At 41.2% G+C, this 18,660-nt stretch overlaps 1 protein-coding gene and 1 pseudogene across 1 annotated transcript in view; one reads left to right on the forward strand and one right to left on the reverse strand.

Annotated features, from left to right (window-relative positions):
• Positions 1 to 18,660, reverse strand: part of AXDND1 (axonemal dynein light chain domain containing 1) — a 52,520-nt gene that overhangs the window by 655 nt on the left and 33,205 nt on the right. The window contains exons 17-24 of the mRNA XM_045583417.1: positions 17,702 to 17,795; positions 15,206 to 15,405; positions 12,389 to 12,485; positions 10,664 to 10,774; positions 7,830 to 7,928; positions 5,798 to 5,902; positions 4,585 to 4,667; positions 2,957 to 3,183 (exon numbers count right to left, since the gene is read on the reverse strand). Of these exons, the coding sequence (XP_045439373.1) occupies positions 2,957 to 3,183; positions 4,585 to 4,667; positions 5,798 to 5,902; positions 7,830 to 7,928; positions 10,664 to 10,774; positions 12,389 to 12,485; positions 15,206 to 15,405; positions 17,702 to 17,795 (1,016 nt within the window). The remainder of the gene's footprint in view (positions 1 to 2,956; positions 3,184 to 4,584; positions 4,668 to 5,797; positions 5,903 to 7,829; positions 7,929 to 10,663; positions 10,775 to 12,388; positions 12,486 to 15,205; positions 15,406 to 17,701; positions 17,796 to 18,660) is intronic.
• Positions 8,884 to 10,018, forward strand: LOC118721648 (annotated as a pseudogene).

An 18,660-nucleotide genomic window follows, 5' to 3' on the forward strand; every position in this document is an offset into this window, starting at 1 on the left:
CAGTGTGTGGTATGTGGACCAAAAACTAATCACTGAGCGACCAGCCAGGGCTACAGGGCAACTTTAAAATTCTGTTCTGCCTGAGTAACTGCTAAGCTATCAAAAAAATTCTGTGCCCAAAATTTGACTCTAAATTTGATATTGGAATTCAGAATGCATCAGCCTGAAGTCTGGGTCCTGGAAAAGGACCATATGGTAAAGGAGAGAAGAGAAAGAGGAAGAACGTTTTCTTCTTCCATCTTGCATACACCCCAAGCTTGGTGAGAAAATATTCAAATAGAGCTAGTATCCAGAATCCTGCCAGATCCATCCCTGTACTCCTGTTCTTTCTCTCCAGCCTCCTGAACACAGACCCTGCACAAGCCCTATCCTTGGGATGGGTACAGGAGGCCTTCTGTCATCACAACTGCTATGTCTGGCTGCTCCATGACACAAACGTTGTCATCTGAATCCTCCTGACTGGCTACTGCCATCTCGATCCCACACTTGGTCACCTTGTTCACATCCTTGTCTTGCTTTTAAATGTATCTTCCCACTCCTAATCATGGGCTTCACTAAGATCTGATTCAGTTTTGTAAACATCCCTCTCGATTCCTTTCTTCATTCACAGCTCAGAGCAAAATCATTAAAAATATTGATATAAAACAAACGTAAGTGCCGGGACCGGTTTGGCTCAGTGGATAGAGCATCGGCCTGCGGATTGAAAGGTCCTGGGTTCGATTCCGGGCAAGGGCATGTACCTGGTTGCGGGCACATCCCCAGTAGGGGGTGTGCAAGAGGCAGCTGATCGATGATTCTCTCTCATCAATGTCTCTAACTTTCTATCCCTCTCTCTTCCTCTCTGTGAATAAATCAATAAAATATATTAAAAAAAGAAAAAGAAAAAAAAGAAGTACCATTTCTCTTAAAAAAAAAAAAAAAAAAAAAAAAAGATAAGTATCTCTCCCTACTCTGTCCAGATCTTCCCTTAAGCATGCATAAGGCTTCTTCCTCTCTACCGTATAGAATCTTCCATTCTTTCACTGCACAACTCTCAGGAGAAGAGTGGTCTGCCTGCACTAACTCATACAAATATGATATTGTATATGCCATATGGGTATCACATTGCTTCAGACCTGTTGGAATGTCTAACTTAGGATTTTCCAAGGAAAATGTTCCGGTCACCTGCATAGCTTGGGGACTGCCTTACATAGGAGCCAATTCCCCTAAACTTTTCAGAGCTTCCCATCCGTAGTCCTGGGAACAGACCATAGGTTGAAGATGACAGAAAAAATAAAATAAAAAAACAGTCTCCAATGTTGGAGATATTGAGAACTGCTTGAGGGAATATTATAGCACTCATTAGAGGTAAAAAAAAAATAAAGAAAGAACAGATCGGGGGTGGGGGAAGGGGACAGGCAGGCAATGGGGAGATAAGGGCATATATGTAATACCTTAATCAGTAAATAAAAAAAGAAAAGGAAGTACTAAATGACAAGCCCTAGATAGTTTGGCTCAGTGGATAGAGCATCAGTCTGCAGACTGAAGGGTCCCGGGTTCAATTCTAGGCAAGGGCACATGCCCAGGTTGCTTGATCCTCACTGGGGTGTGCAGGAGATAGCTGATCAATGATTCTCTCTCATTATTGATGTTTCTATCTCTCTTTCCTATCTGTAATCAATAAAATATATACTTTAAAAAAACAAAATACCTTTTCCATTTAGTATAATAAAGAAGATACTTTCATCTCAGAAAATCCACAAGTACCCAAAAATAAAGACAAAATTTCCCATAAAATTCCATCAACCAGAACAAGTCTGCCAGAATTTGGGTATATTTACTTCTGGCCTTTTTTTTAGCTCTAAAAAATAGTATTGTATGCATGCATATTAGCACAACTAATGGACACAGACACTGGGGCAGTAGGGGCTTGCCCGGGGTGGGAATGGCTGGGGGAGTAGGGGTAGGGTAGGTTTAATCAGGGGGGAAAAAGACATATGTAAAACTTTAGACAATAAATATATAAATAAATAAATAAAATAGCATTATAATTTATTTCTTGTATTTGATATGTTATAAGAATTTTTCATGTCTTGTAACATGTAAGCACCATTTTACTGTATTCAGGCATATTAATGTATCATAACTTATTTCATTTTTCTTCCATAATTGGAGAGATTATTTCTTTTTTTTCCTATTACATATAATAATGCACTGAACATCTTTATGCATTCATTTTTTTCTGTATTTAGGATTATAAGATTCTCAAGTGAAATTATTAGGTCAAAGTATATGTTGCTTTAAAGGCATATCCACACATATTCTCAAGTTATTTTTGCCTGTCTACCCACAAGTAAAACTAACTACTTTGTCCCTCTGATCAGCATTGTATTCTTTTGTTTTAAACAATCTTTGCTGGTTTTATAAGTCAAAAGTGTATCTCAAGTTAGTTTACTAGTCTTTAATTCTTAGTCATTTGGGTTTGTTTTTTTTTAATGTTTTCTGAATAAGATAAGTTATATAGTTAAATGTATGTGTAATCCTATGAGAAGTATGAAGTAGAAGATCAACACTAAATTTATTGATATTCTTCTAAAATGTCTGTGACTCTTGTCCTGGACAGTATTGCTCAATGGTTTGAGTGTTAGCTCATACACCAAGGGTCTCAGGTTGGATTCCCAGTTAAGGGCATAGAGCTGGGTTGCAGGTTTGATCCCTGGCCCAGGTTGGGATGCGTGCAGGAGGCATCTAATTGATGTCTCTCTCTCTCACATCCATGCTTCCCTGTCTCTCTTAGTTTCTCTTTCCTCCTTCCCTCCCATTCTCTCTTTCTAAAAAAAGAAAAAAGAAACAGAAAAAAAATATATCCTCAGGTGAGGATTAACAAAGAAATATGTAAAATAAAATAGTTGAGACCTAATCAAGTTCTCTTTCATAAATACAATCTAAATAAAGCGAATCAGAAAGCAAGCCTCACCTTTCTGTAAAGGTTTTGAACGTTTTAATAAATTATAAAAATCATCTTCTTTATCTTCTTCTGCTCTTTCACCTTCATTTTCTTCTTCTTCAAGCTCCTTCTTTCTAGACTTCTGTATTTCCTCCAGTTCTTTCTCCAGTTCTTTATTTCTTATAAGGGTAAAATGAAGTTTTTCATTTGCATCATCAAATTTCTTCTCTGCTTTTCTGGCTCGGTTTTCAACCTCTCTGATGCGGAGAAAGTCCAGAGAAACAAAACAAAATGGAAAGGTTCAAAAAAGTATCATTCATATATAAAAACTCATTGCCTAAAAAAGTAGTAGGATGAGGTAAATCTATCTAATGATGAAGGGTGCAAATAAGGGAAGCAGCAGCATCAATGATTAGCCAAGAACTGGAGGCCACCAAAACCAGTTTAGCTCAGTGGATAGAGCGTTAGACTGAAAGGTCCCAGGTTCGATTCCGGTCAGGGGCATGTACACTGGTTGCGGGCACATCCCCAGTAGGGGATGTGCAGAGGCAGCTGATCGATGTTTCTCTCTCATCGATGTTTCTAGCCCTCTATTCATCTCCCTTCCTCTCTGTAAAAAATATTAAAATATTAAAATATTTTTTTTAAAAAAAAGAAAGAACTGGAGGCGTGGGAACTACTCTGGGTGATAATGTCAGAATTGCAGTCATTTAAGAACATACTTATCATTTCTTAATAAAATCTGATTTTGGGGATTTGGAAGGCTTCATGAATACCCAAGGAACCCCTTTTCAGAAGTTAATTTCTGCTTCTCCTTATTGATGTGACCCAATAAACCAAATCCAGCAGTATCCCTTTGTTAAAAAATAAATTCTTAAACACAAATGCCTAGAAACACAGTCTTTTTTCCCCTTCTTTCTTTTCTTTTTCAGCACCTTTAAAACCAGATTTTACTATCAAGTAAACCAGCTTGAGATGTGCTTCTTAGTTACTTCAGCACACAACTTATATGGCTATGCTTCCATTTTGGCATTCTCAGCCACCTTAACTATATTGTTCATCTTACTTTTGGGGTTTTGTAAACTTTTTGTTGCTGTTAATCCTCACCTGAGGATATTTTTTCCATTGATTTCTAGAGAGAGTGGAAGAAAGGAAGGCATGAGGAGGGAGGAAAGGAAAGAGGAAAGGAAAGAATCAGAGAGAGAGGAAGGGAGGGAGGAACATCTATGTGAGAGAGACATGTCGACTGGTTGCCTCTTGCATATGCCCCAGGGCTAGAGATCAAACCTGCAACCCAGGTACATGCCCTTGACCAGTAATCAAACCCATGAGCTTCGGTGCTCAGGCTGATGCTCTCTCTAAGCACTGAGCTACGCCAGGAAGTGCTACACTCCTTCTTGCTCACAGTAGTGTCTCCCTGTTTCATCTATTTATCTAGTTCATTTATTAGAAACATACTAAATTGGATCACTTCTAATTCCGCCCCTTCCTCCCTCACTTTGACTTCCTCCATCTCTACTGTGAGTGAGGACAGATGTTCCTTCTGTGAGGATGGGAAGAAGCAGGAGAACCAAAGTCAGCCACGAAGGGTGAATTTCTCAGCTAAACCTCCTGGCCAGCATCTTCATCTTCTTACCATTGTGGCACCTCATACTTACATTAACTTGTCCTGCATGTGTTCAATTATAGATATTGCTTCACGATACTTTGAGGCCAATGTGCCTTGATTAGCTGGATCTGTCTGACAAAGAAAATATGCGCAATGAATAAACTGAAAGTCCCAACAGTTAAAACCCTACTTCCTCAGGATGTTCTGGACCAAGCCTTTCCGAATATGTTTTCAACTATCCACATTTACATAGTCGATAATTAAGCTCACTCTTAACAACAAAAATGGGAATTTCCTGTGGCCAAACAGCATCCCAGCTTTCAAATTATTTATGCTGCAAGTGGATATAGATTTGGTTAGAGTTGTAAAGAAGAAGCAGAAAAAACAATATCAACAGAAAGAAACAGGGAAGGAAGAAAAGGCTTAACAATAAATAAAAGGAAAACATGTTTCTCTATCAAAGCAAATTAAATATCAAGGAAATTATCTATATTTGTCTTAATAACTTACTGTACACTAAGCACATAACATTGCAAAATCCAATAATATCTTTTAGTTTGATATGGAACTTCAAGGCAGTAAAAATATGGGGCGGGGGAACATCTCTATAATGGTCCTAGAACTTTGTGGAGAAATTTTAAATCTGTTTTTCTGCTGAGTTTCTATAGCCACTGTCTAAAAGTTTCTAATTTCCCAGTAATTCTTATGGTTGGAGGCATGTGCTTATCATAAGTCTCAATAGAACATGCTTAATAGATTTATTTAAAAACTGGTCAAATATTGACCAATAAATTGTTAAATTAAGGAAAGGAATGTGATGCTTATTTTAAAATAAGGTTTACACCCAGCAGGTGTAGCTTAATGGTCGAGTGACAGATTATGAACTAGAGGGTCACCGTTCAATTCCTGGTCAGGGCACACGCCCAGGTTGTGAAATCAATCCCCCGCGTGTATGTGGGGGGGGGGAGGGTGCGGGGAGGGGAGAGGGTGTGTGCAGGAGGCAACCATTCAATGATTCTCTCTCATTATTGATGTTTCCATCTCTCTCTCCCTATCCCTTCCTCTCTAAAATCAATATGAGAGTTTTCTAGGGATGATGCGGGGAGGGGAAAAAAAGGATCTGGAAAATATATTACTTAGAAGCCCCTGTCCTCTTGGAGAAGATAAAAGTTATGTTAGAGCTGTACCATTTTTGTAAAATGTTAAATTTCCTAGCTTTTCTCTCTAGCTTTGAATTTCCTAGTTGGATTTCAGATACATACCCAGGAAGATAACTTATTTGCTCCAGATAGAGGTTTGGAATGAACGTTTTCATCCTCTCCAATGAATCGGATGAGTTTTTCATCCTCTGTAGATGTGGAAGGTTCCTAAGGCATAGAAATACCACAGACCTGTCAGTGAACTCAGTGCCATGGCAATTGCCTGGCGCCATGTCTAAGCTTTCTTTTTTTTTGTTTTTTGTTTTTTGTTTGCTTTAACCATTTAACAAGCATTATTGGAAAACTTACAGCAAATACCTTGCAATACTTTAGTATGGATGGGGAAGTACTGTCGGACAAAGGGAGATACTGTGAGAAAAACAAAGCAGATTTATTCTAGACCTCAGGAACTTACAGCACAGTAGGAGAGATAGACAATAAAGTAATTATAGTATACGTGATTACTGCTAACATAGAGGGCTATGTATACTCAGAAAAGGGCCCTTCATTCTGCCTAGACACTCAGAGAAGTTTCTACAGAGAAACTGATCTTTGAAGGCTAAATAGGAGTTTGTAAAATAGAGAGGAAATGGCCTGATCTAAGGCCACAGAAGAAGGAAAGGGGAAAAAGAAGGTGACGCTCTATATATTTAAAAGGTATGACAGAGTTTAGTGGCCAAATAATAATGCTTTCCATTTATGTTGCACCTTCTATATGTAAGCACTGTATCATAAATAGAACAGAAAATGCTGATCCAAAGAAGCTTGAGTGTTGTACAACATTTTTGTTCTGTTGTCCTGCATGTACAGCGAGTAGAGAACCTAGGACAGATCTTGGGTTATGCCAACATTTAAACTATTTGCAGAGAAGAAACATCAGGAAGGTAAATTAAGACAGTATAAAGAGTGTTAGATAATCATGATGAGTTCTGAAAGCCAAAGATGGCATTCATTTTAGAAATTTACCAGGACTTGTCTGGGTTTGAATGCTGGTTGTGCTACTTAGAGTCATATGATTTTGGGTAAGTCAACCTTTCTGATTTTCAGTTTTCTAATCTGTAAAATAGGAATGGTAATTTTTACTTTGGAATCTTGTTGTGTAGATAAAAGATAACATGTAGCTCATGCTAGGCATCAGTTTTTGGTAATTATCATTGTATTTTTGTCATTATTACAAGTGTCCCAGGAAAGGTTATTACTACTAATGCCTCAACAGGGGTGGAGATAGGGTACGGAAAAGAGAGATGTGGAGATGGGATTGGGAGGAGAGGGGAAAGGCAGCTCAGAATGGGAGCTGAAGAAGTGGAAAACGGAGTTTAAACTAGTTAAAGAATTTGCCTCCTGGCTGATGCTCATCAGTTGAGCATCAACCAATGAACCAGAAGGTCACAGTTCCATGCTCAGGTTGCAGGCTCGATCCCCAATAGGGGGTGTGCAGGAGGCAGCTGATTGATGTTGATGTTTCTTTCTCACCCATGTTTCTCTCTCTTTCCCTCTCCCTTCCTCCCTGAAATCAATAAAAACATATTTTTAAAAAATAATTTGGCAATTAAAAAATAAAGAAAAAGAATCAGGATGAGAGGTTGATTATTTAGTTAGTAGGAATATAGGTGTGAATGAGGCTAATGGATATGGCTGGATTTGAAATGAAAGGAAAAAGGACATTTCTTCTTCAGAAAATTAAGAGATAAGATGTCTCTCCTATATGAGGAAAGGCATTTTGTTGAAGTTAAAGAGTTTACTCCAGATGATCTGTTTTTATTTTCAACAGTGTGTGTGTGTGGTGTGTGTGTGTGTGTGTGTTTGTGTGTGTGTGTGTATTCTTTAAAAAATGATTCTAGCACTAACTGGTTTGACTCAGTGGATAGAACATGGGCCTGGGGACTGAAGAGTCTCAGGTTCAATTCCAGTGAAGGGCATGTACCTTGTGTGGGCACATACCCAGTAGGAGGTGTGCAGGAGGCAGGTGATCTATGTTTTTCTCTCATCGAAGTTTCTAACTCTCTATGCATCTCCCTTTCTCTCTGTAAAAAAATCAATAAAATACCTTAAAAATTTTTTTAAAAAAATAAAAAATGATACTAAATAATCTTACTTCTTTCTCCTCTTTTTTCTCAAATTTCTCAGTACTTTCTTCTTTATCCTCTTTAAAAGGCATGTCTATTTTAGCCTGCATGAATTCTTTTAAAATTTCCTGTGAGATAAAACAATAACATAATTATTTAGTATAGTTTAATATATTAAATATAGCTTAATATATATAAAATACAATAACATAATTTATATAGCTTAATATATATTTAGTTTAGCTTTATATATGTAATATAGTATTAAGATATATAAATACATATAAATATAAAATATATATATATCTTAGTGCTATATTAGCAATTACTCATTCAAAAATATTTAAAGGGCATTCATTTTAGAAATTGAATCCTTATTTAGAAATTGAATCCACTATTCCTGTGCCTGGGCCCTGTGCTAAGGATAAAGATACAAAAGTTAGTAAGAATGGTCTCTGCCCTCAAGATGCTTACAATTTATTGTTCAAGGAAATGCTATGGATTCATGTAATCAAATGCTAGAAATATCCCATCTTGCTCTGGTAGAGTATAGGGATAAAAGAAAGGGTGGTCAGGAAGGTTTCCTGAAGAAGATAATGTCTGGGTTTCTTCCTGGCGGGTAAAAGAAAAACAGATGGCACAAGGGAGAGGATACTAATACCCACATACTGGCTCTGAGAACAGAAGTACTGTATGTAGTTCAACAGGACAGAAACTTAGAGACAATCGCAGCATGTCATGCAAGAAGACTGGATTTTATCATGAAGGAATGAGACACAAAAGGGAGAGGACAGTGAGCATTGGATGAAGCGCTCAAAGGAAGACATGATGTGGATGGGAAGACCAAGACTGCAGGGGAGGAGGGTGCGTGTGCAGAAGCAGGTCAGTCTGAGGATGAGCCTCAGGAAGGGGCAGACTGCTCGCCACTGAAAGCCATCCTTTCCTTTCTGAAGTGGGAGACATCATCCTTCACCAAGAAAGTAAAGAGAGGGCGGTGGCGGCAGCAGCAGTGGGTTCGGCTGCACGTGGCGCACGGGGTGGGAGCGGAGCCCAGGCCGGGTACAAGCACTGCTGCCATCAGCCATGGGGAACGCGTTGGCCGCTAGTTCGCTGTCCACGCCCGCCTTCCTTCGTGGGACCCCAGGCGCCTCCACCCTCTCCTTGGGCTTCCTGCTGCCGCCACTGGGGCTGGCGCTGGCGCGGGTCGAGGTTCAGAACGGACCCCTGTACTGCAGGCACCAGCACCGCAGGGGCGATGGGGCCAGCGGCTGCCTTCCCAACCCGGGCTCCTTCGCCTAGTGCCTCCGCAAGTGCAAGGAGCTGTTTCCTATTCAGAAGGAAAGTGTTAAGCTCAGTCAACAAAGGGTTGAGTAACGGTTTCCCAGTGAATCACACAGTCGCCCTCAGCACAATCGGGGAATCCAACTATTATTTCAGGGTCACATATATGGGGACAAAGCAGCTGAGTCCCACAGAGGCATTCCCCATGTTGGTGGGTGACATGGACAATAGTGGCAGCCTCAATGCTCAGGTCATTCACCAGCCGGGTCCCGGTCAGGTCCAAGGTGACCATCCAGACCGTGCAGTCAAAGTTTGTGAACTGGCAGGTGGACAAGGAAATATCGGGGTTCTGACTTCACAGCAACTGTCACTCTCAGGAACCCAGACATCCTCGCAGTCCACTACCTCCAAAGCATCCCGCCTGGGAAGGAGGGTACTGCCATGTCTCCAGCTGGGAAATACATGTTGAACAACTGGTTGGCGAGAGTAACGTTGGGCCAGGCAGGCATGCACCACATACTACCACATACTACCACATATTACCACAAAGCCAGTGACCAGCTGCAGGTAGGCGTGGAGTTTGAGACCAGCACAAGGATGCAAGACACGAATGTCTCCTTCCGGTACCTGCTGGACTTGCCCAAGGCCAACCCCTTTTCAAAGGCTCCGTGGACAGCAATCAGATCATGGGTGCCCCGCTGGAGAAGAAGCTCCAGCCCCTGCCCCTGACGCTGGCCCTCGGGCCTTCCTGAATCGCCTGAAGGACCAGTTCCAGTGTGGCTTTGGCCTCACCATCGGCTGAGCCGCTCCTGGCTCCTACCTCTCACGCCCTCCCTCCTTGAGATTCACCCTGCTCCTCCCCCATAGGGAGGGGAGACCTAAGCGCCCCACCCTCTCCTTTCCCTCCCTCCTTGGTGATGGTGGTGAGGGGCCATCACCCCAGCAGCTGAGTGGGGAATTCTAGAACCATGGGTGCTTCAGGATTCAGAGCACCGGGAGCTGTGTGCCCAGTAGACCTGGGGCCCAGAAGGCGTTCTGGAATCGAGGGGCATGCCAGATTCCGAGCACCAAGGGCAGAGGCTGTCAGACAACTTCAGGGAGGTGTTGGGGCATCTACCCCCCCCCCTCAAGATCTTGGGGCCCCACTCTGAGGGGGCAGCAAAAAGAGGAGCTTTTCCATCCCAGGTCTGTCCCCACCCACTTCCCCATCCACTTCTCAGTATAAATCATGTTTATAAGTTATGGAAGTATCAGGACATTTTACAGAAGAAAAAAAAAATTATATATATATATATATATATATATATATATATATATGGAGAGAGAGAGAGAGAGAGAGAGAGAGAGAGAGAGAGAGAAAAGAAGAAAAAGAAAAAGTGAGGAGAGATGTTTGGGTGGATAACTCTCTTCCTTAGAAGGGAGAAGAGCTGCCAATGCTCTTGGTTGGAGCCAAAATTCTCTTCTGATAGAGTAAGTGAATGAGGAGGATTAGAAACACTGATTGCAAAAAGTCGCTGACCCCTTATCTATTAAAATACAGGAGGAACCTGAATAATGACGTGTGTTAGCACATGACAAATACCTCTTCTTCAGTCAGGCGGTCCTCTTCTTCTTCTGTCAATAACTTTACTTTTCTGCCTTTGATCCCAGACAGGAGTTGAGAGCTTGTGGTGATCCACTCACAGCATTCTTTCTGAGAAGAGATAAAAAGATCATTACTAAGCAGAAAAAAATCAGAGTACACCAACTCATTTATTGATTCACTCCTACTGAGTAGCGGTTAAATAAAATCCTCTAAATATAACTTCAATGAACATTGTATAACTTCAGTTCATTGATTTGTGCAGAAGTGTTTTTCTATAGAGACCTAAAACGCTTATTGACCTCATTATAATGGGATAAGAAGTAGTGAAGTGTCATAAAATTAGATGCAGAAACATTGTTAGATTTACTATGGACAAGCAGTCTGTCCCAACAAATATACAACTGACCAGCTCACGCTCTAGCTGGTGTTGCTCAGTTGCTAAGAACACTGGCCCACGCACCAAAGGGTCATGGGTTCAATTCCTAGTCAAGGGCAGTTGTATATTTGTTGGGACAGACTGCTTGTACCTGGGTTGCAGTTTTGATCCCTGATCCTGGTCAGGGAGACAACTGTTACTGTTTAGATGTCTCAACTATTAACTAACCAAAATAGAAGGCAATTTAATATTTTGGTTCCCCCCCCTGAGTTTTATTGATATAAGCAACATATAACATTGTATGTAAGTTTAAGATGTATGACACAATGTTCTGATAAATATATATATATATATAATCACATTAAATTTAGTTAATGTCCATCACCTCACATAGTTCAGTTTTTTTCTTATGATGAAAACTTTTAAGAATGTTCTCTTTAGCAACATTCAAATATACATTTCATCAAAGGAGAGATAGAGATGACAAACACATGAAAAGATGTTCAACATCAATTGTCATTAAAAAAATGCAAATTAAAACCACAATGGCATACCACTACTCACCTATTAGAATGTCTAAACTTGAAAACACTCATCATTATCAAGTGTTGGTGAGGATGTGAAACTAGAACTCTCATATACTACTGACAGGAGTATAAAATGGCTTAACTACTTTGGAAGACAGTTTGATAGTTTCTTGAAAAATCAAACATACACATGCCATATGACTCAGCCACTCCATTCCTAGAATTTACTTAAACAGTTAACTGCCACGATATTTTAAATTTAATTTAAAAAGATTTGCCATGTGTGTCTGTAGATGCTTATGTTGTACAAATGGTCAAGAGAAATTAAAACAATGCACATGTGCATAAACATGCATTGAAACTTTATTTATTATCATTGAAAAGTGGGAACAACTCAAATGCCCATCAACAGAGAATGGGTAAATCATGTATATCCATACAATGAATATTACTCAGCACTAAAAAACATAACATATGTTTTATGGAAAAAAAAAACAACCAATGTGTGTGAACCTCAAAAAATTTTGCTTAGTCAAAGCAGTCAGACCAAAAGCATATATGTTATATGATTCCATTTATATAAATTCTAGTATATGAAAAATAATCTTTGGTGTTAGAAAGGTGATCAGACATTGCCTGTGATGAGGATGGTGTACAAGGAAACTTATTTCTTATCACAGTAATTGTTTTATGGGTGTATACATATTTTAGAAATTATCAAATTGTACACTTTAAGTATGTGTCACTTGTAAATCATTAAACCTAAAATGTCTGCTCAGAACAAACAAAACAAAAGCAAGGGGAAGACAGAGTAGTTACCTTCATGTTATTCAGATCATGAAGTTCCTTGGCGGGATTTTTTTGTAGGGTGCCGGCTATAATCAGAGCCATAGCTGTTACCATCGCTTTGCAACAACTGAAGGGAAAGCACACACACACACAGAGAGCATGAGCTATTATTGCTGTTTCTCCTCGTGTTTTAAATCCAAACACAGTGGAAGTTTACCATTAACAAGTAAGCTACTGACTCACCAAAGACTATAATTTGTCTCTTTCTCCATTTTTCACTATTGTCTTCTTCACTCCCCTCCATGCCTCTCACTTTTGAGCAATGGTAACATTGAATGGAAATGAGGTGGGTAACTGGCTAGATCATAAAAGCTACTTCCCAAATTTGAAGTAATCAGAGACAGTATGCTTACTAGTTAATATTTTACAATTTTCCAGACTTCATCTTTATTTGGTGGGAATCCTCTAGCTTTCCAGACAAAGGTATTTATTTATTTATTTATTTATTTATTTATTTATTTTTAATCAATCTTTATTGTTCATATTGTTACAAAGGTTCCTCATTTCTTCCCCCCTCCACCAGGTTCCCACCCCACCCTCTGCCCCCTCCCCATCCCCCATTGTCCTCATCCATAGGTGCAGTTTATGTTCAGTCTCTTCCTCCCTCCCTTTCCCCGATAGTAAATCTCTTTTCAGATAGTAAATCAGTTACTTAGCATTTTCTCATATCAATAATACTACCACATGCCCAATGATACATTTCACACAAAAGACATTTCCAAATAGGTCAACCAGCCTCATCCAGGCCCCACCCAAGGCACTCACAGATCAACACCCCAGCCCTATACTAACTCAACACATCCAGATCTAAGCCTTCATCACTTGATTCAGCAGACCCTCAAGTTCCCACAAAAGTTTCCAGCCATCTCTGAGAGGCAGCCGTGGGGCAGGGACAGACGAGGAGCGAGCTGTTCCGGGCCTGGCTGCTCCGGACCTAGCCTCTGTTGCTCTGGTTCGTTCCACAACCAGCTGCTCCGGGTCTGGTCACTGCCGCTCCCGACCTAGTTGCTCTGGACCTGGCTGCTGCTGCTCCGGGCCTGGCCACACCCGACCTGGCTGCTCTGGGCCCAGTTGCTCTGGGCCCGACCGCTCCCAGACTGGCAACCGCTGCTCCGGGCCTGGCCGCACCCGACCCGGCTGCTCCGGGCCTGGCCGCTCCCAGCCTGGCAGCCGCTGCTCCGGGCCTGGCCGCTCCCAGCCTGGCAGCTGCTGCTCCGGGCCTGGCCATACCAGACCCGGCTGCTCCGGGCCTGGCCACTCCCAGCCTGGCAGCCGCTGCTCCGGGCCTGGCCGCTCCCAGCCTGGCAACCGCTGCTTTGGGCCTGGCCACACCAGACCCGGCTGCTCCAGGCCTGGCCGCTCCCAGCCTGGCAGCTGCTGCTCCGGGCCTGGCCGCACCCGACCCGGCTGCTCCGGGCCTGGCCGCTCCCAGCCTGGCAGCTGCTGCTCCGGGCCTGGCTGCACCAGACCCGGCTGCTCTGGGCCCGGCTGCCCCGGGCCCAGCCGCTCCGAGTCTGGCCGCTCCCAGCCTGGATGCTCTGGGCTTGGCTACTGCTGTTCTGGGCCTGGCTGCTCCCAACCCGGCTGCTCTGGGCCCGGCTTCTCTGGGCCCGGCCACTCCGGGTCTGGGTGTTCCTGGACTGGCCACCCTGGGCTTGGCTGCCTCCGCCTCAGGCCTGGCTGCCGCTGCCCCAGGTCTGGCTGCTCCAGTGCTGACTATTGTTGCTCTGGTTCTGGCTGCTGCTGCTCTGGGGCCTGGCCGTTGCTGCTCCGGGCCCGGTTGCCACTGCTTTGTGCCTGGGCACTCTAGGCCTGGCCGCCGCTGTTCCAACATTCTGTCCTTTTTTTTTTTTTTTTAAACGCATTTATGTTGCAATGTTGGCTGGTGAGTTGAGTTCTGACTTAGTCTTTGATTTTTCAAGATCTTCTTTGTATTCTTTCTTAAGTAATTTTACTATCTTTTGCTCTCACTTGATTTCTTCACATTGAGAACTTTGGTTTCTTCCTCCTTGTCCTGGGAGCTCAGCAGGTTGGCCTGTGGCACCCCTTTGTTCTCCGCCCGCGCTGCTCCAGCCTGTTGCCAGGGTCGGCGCCGCCCAGGAAGCAGCCCCAGGCCTCCGGCTGCGACCTCTCCGCGCGCGTGCAGCATGTCTCCGTACCTTAGGCTTTTTTTCAGCTCCTCTGATTTTCCTTCTGGTTTTCTCTTTCCTTCTTGTTGTAGAATTTTCAGTCAGTCGACTACCTGTAGCTCTGGGCGATGTCCACTCTACATTTTAGTTGTATTCCATTGAAATTGTTGTGTGCTGCTACGGTTAGGTGTCTAACCGAGCAGCCATCTTGGATCCTCTCCCAGACAAAAGGTTTTTAAAAAGAGATCTTTTGGTTGGTGTTTATTGAAATTCAGAAAAGTATACATCCAGTTTTAGGTGGAATTACACAGGACACTATAAGCTTCTTCATAAATGCCCCAACCTGAGCAAAAGTGCAAAACGTTTCTTACTTATGCAAGTGAGTCTTTTTGTTTTGTTACTAATTGTCACTCCCACATCTGTACATACTTCCCATCCTGCCCATGCTAACATTGTTTTTAAGAAGAATTCTAAAGCCATTGGGAAAACACCAATATCTCATATTCCAACTGGGCAGTGTCAGAGATAGTTTACTGAAAAATTAGTGCTTCTTTCAAGGTTTTAGAAAAATTCCTTATTGCTGCCCTTCTCTCCTCTGCTTTATGTCACATTTAATCTTCAAAAGGGCAGAAATAAAAAGAAAAACAGATAGTTTTACCTGTTCAAATAACTGGAGTACTGGGTCAGATTTTTGGCCAATGAAATTGCGTCTAGCTCTAACTGTGCAATTCCTATATCATGTTTTTCATCACTTTCCTCCTCCAACTTTGGGAGACTGTCTCGGTCAGTAAAGTCAGGTACCATTATTATCAGCAAATGTACCATCCACTTGATCATAGATATATGCAATTCATCCATCTGTTAAAAAATATATATAATACAAATGACCCACTTTAAATAAATCAAACAGTAAAAACCATGCCAAACTTAAAAATACCTGCATCCACATATAAGTACAACCAATGGACACAAAACTCTGGGGAGGGAGGGTATGTATGGGAGGGGAGGGGGCAATGTTAAAATATGTACACAGATAATAATTTAATTTAAAAAAAAATACCTGCATCCAGTTTTCAGCAATGCTATCATCACTATGCAGCTGATATAACCAAATTTTTTTTTCTTGCTCACTATACTACATTAAACTCTTCTTTAGCTCGGTCAAGGGTATTAAAACTGCAGTTACCAAATTGTTCACCAAGGTATCTTAGGGCTTCACTGTGAACTCTCAAGGATGCCATGGGATTTTAAATTTTTGAGGGCAATAACAGTGATATTTGACATCTGTCAGACATAGCATGAACCTGATTTAGTTCACACTCTCAACATCAGATGCACTATATCACTTTTGCAAAGCTGATTTTATTGGTGGTGATACGGTAAAAACAAGCTCTGTGTGAGCCCTGGCCAGTGTGTCTTGGTGGTTAGAGCATCGGGCTGCACACGGAGGGTGGAGGGCTTGATTCCTGGTCAAGGGCATGTCCCTTGGTTGTAGGTTCCATCCCCTGCCCCAGTGGGAGGCAGGATGCACTTAGGAGGCAACCAATCGATGTATCTTTTTCACATTGATGTTTCTCTCTCCCCCCACTCCAAAAATCATTGAAAAAAATATTCTCTGGTGAAGATTGAAAAATTAAAAAAAAACAAAAAAAACCAAAAAACCGAGTACTGTGTGAAAATCTAAGTGAAACAGAAAATGAAGGTGGCAACATGAAATCTGATTCCAAGGTTAGAAAAGTTGTACAGTGCCCTGGTATATACATCTCTTAATAATTTTGATTGAGAATAAGTTTTTTACCAATGTTTATATATGTAAAAAGGTAAACTGAGACATTAAATTTTACAAAGTTTATTTCAGCAAAAGAACAATTTCAGTTCGGCAATGCCAAACCTAGAAAATTGTTAGGGGTGCTCTGTGGGCAGGGGGTAGGGCAGAGATGTTTATAATTGTCTGTAATTATTTACATGTTTGCCTTATTGGGGAAATTTTAGTTATTTGGCTGTTAATGATAATTGTTCTTCCAAATCACAGAAATTTCCCCCAACCCTGGATGCATACTTCCAGTCTTAATATATTTGCTTGTCAACTCTTGGTTCTATATATTTATAATGTGTTGTGATATACTGTAATATAATGCTTCATAAGTAGTATTCCCATATAACTGATGAGCTCTGCTTTTCAAATTCCCAATTAAGACAATATTAAAATGAATTAAGTTCATTTTATCATATTAAGTTTACTTATAATAATTTTTCCAATGTAAATTTAGATTATAGCCGAAACTGATTTGGCTCAGTGGATAGAGTGTTGGTCTGCAGACTGAAAGGTCCCAGGTTCAGTTCCGGTCAAGGGCATATACCTGGGTTGCGGGCACATCCCCAGTGGGGGGTGTGCAAGAGGCAGCTGATTGATGATTCTCTCTCGTCGATGTTTCTATCTCTCTATCCCTCTCTCTTCCTCTCTGTAAAAAATCAATAAAATATATATTTTTAAAAAATTTAGATTATAATTATGAGGTGAGAATAAATGTAATAAACTAAGACATCCTCTAGAAATTATTTCATGTTATGCTGGCTAAGAAGTCAATGTAAGTTCCCATTTTGCCCTCCCAATCTCCTGCTTTAATTGCATAGGCATGACCTGGTTTTTTTCTTAAAGAAAACTCTCAGCCAAGGCAAAATTAGCCTCACAAATAAGTACTTATTTGGCGCTGAAGTCAATGGGTTAAGTTCTTCGGAATTGAAGAACAATTCTATTTGTTCTAATAATTATAGACTAATAGTATTGTGGCATCTTGTCTTTACTCCTAGCAACATGTTTCTGTCATCTCTTCAACCAGTCAGGGGCACCAACATAAATCCTTAACATGGCCACATCCCTACCAAGGGAAAATATTCAGAATACTGAGTAAAGAGTAAATATAATAATTAGAAGCCAAACATTTTTTGACATCTCTGAAACTTAATTTCGGTGGCAGAAACATACCCAGCAGGGGTATTTAAAAATCCACTGAAAACCATTTGAGTAATTATGTAAGTTCCCTTTTCACCCTCCCAATCTTCTGCTTTCATTGCATAGTCATGACCTGATTTTTCCTTAAAGAAAACTCTTAGCCAAGGCAAAATTAACCTCCCAAATCCCTTAAGTACATACGTGGCGCTGAAGTTCAATGTTATCATTAGAAACCTCATTGCCTATCTTCAAATGCCATTCTTTAACCATGTTATATATATGTGCTGTAGTTGCCCTGAAGGAAAAATTAAGCAAAATAAAGATAAGTGACTAACTTAGAATACAAAAGTAACTATCAGTTAAAGGAAAGGGTTTTATTTCGGTGGGCCTAGTATACTTAGTGTTGACAAATGTTTGCAAATTCAAGGAAAGGTGAATGAAAACCCTGAATTATCTGGTATATTGGCTAACCCATGGACACGGCTTCCTAACATCCATAGCAATCAGCTTTGGATAATGTAGATCTTACCTTCAGTGCTAGCTCTCTACTGTAAAAACTCACCCTCACATCCTTTATATTCACTCTTAGGCCAATGAGACCATAAAGTGAGAATGAATTTTTAAATTCTCTCAAGAAATCAGCTTCCAGCACGACAGCGTGAGGAGCAAAGCTGACCCATTTCCCAGTGAAATTAGTGAGATTAAAAACAAAAAAAAAAAAAAAAACGAGCCCTCGCTCATTTGGCTCAGTGGATAGAGTGTCGGCCTGTGGACAGAAGGGTCCCAGGTTGGATTCTGGTCAAGGGCACATGCCATGGTTGCAGGCACCTCCCTGGCCTGGGCCCAGGTCAGGGCACATGCAAGAGGCAACCAATTGATGTGTTTCTCTCACATAGATGTTTCTGTCTGTCTTTCCCTCTCTCTTATAATCTCTCTTCATAAAAATCAATTGTACAATATCCTTGGGTGAGAATAAAAAAAAAAAAAAAAAAATGAAAGCCTCTAAAATGGTCCCAAGAACAAATAACAACTGAAGAGACATCTCTTCAAGACAGTCTATGATGGTTCAGTAAGAAAGACAAGAATCTATGGTAACTGAACCATGATTGCCCCCACTCTTCCCCTTCCCAGCTCAATGAGGCAGAAACCCCACTGTGGAC

Source organism: Pipistrellus kuhlii, unplaced genomic scaffold, assembly GCF_014108245.1.
Source record: "Pipistrellus kuhlii isolate mPipKuh1 unplaced genomic scaffold, mPipKuh1.p scaffold_m20_p_18, whole genome shotgun sequence".
In the NCBI taxonomy this organism is placed as follows: Eukaryota; Metazoa; Chordata; class Mammalia; order Chiroptera; family Vespertilionidae; genus Pipistrellus; species Pipistrellus kuhlii.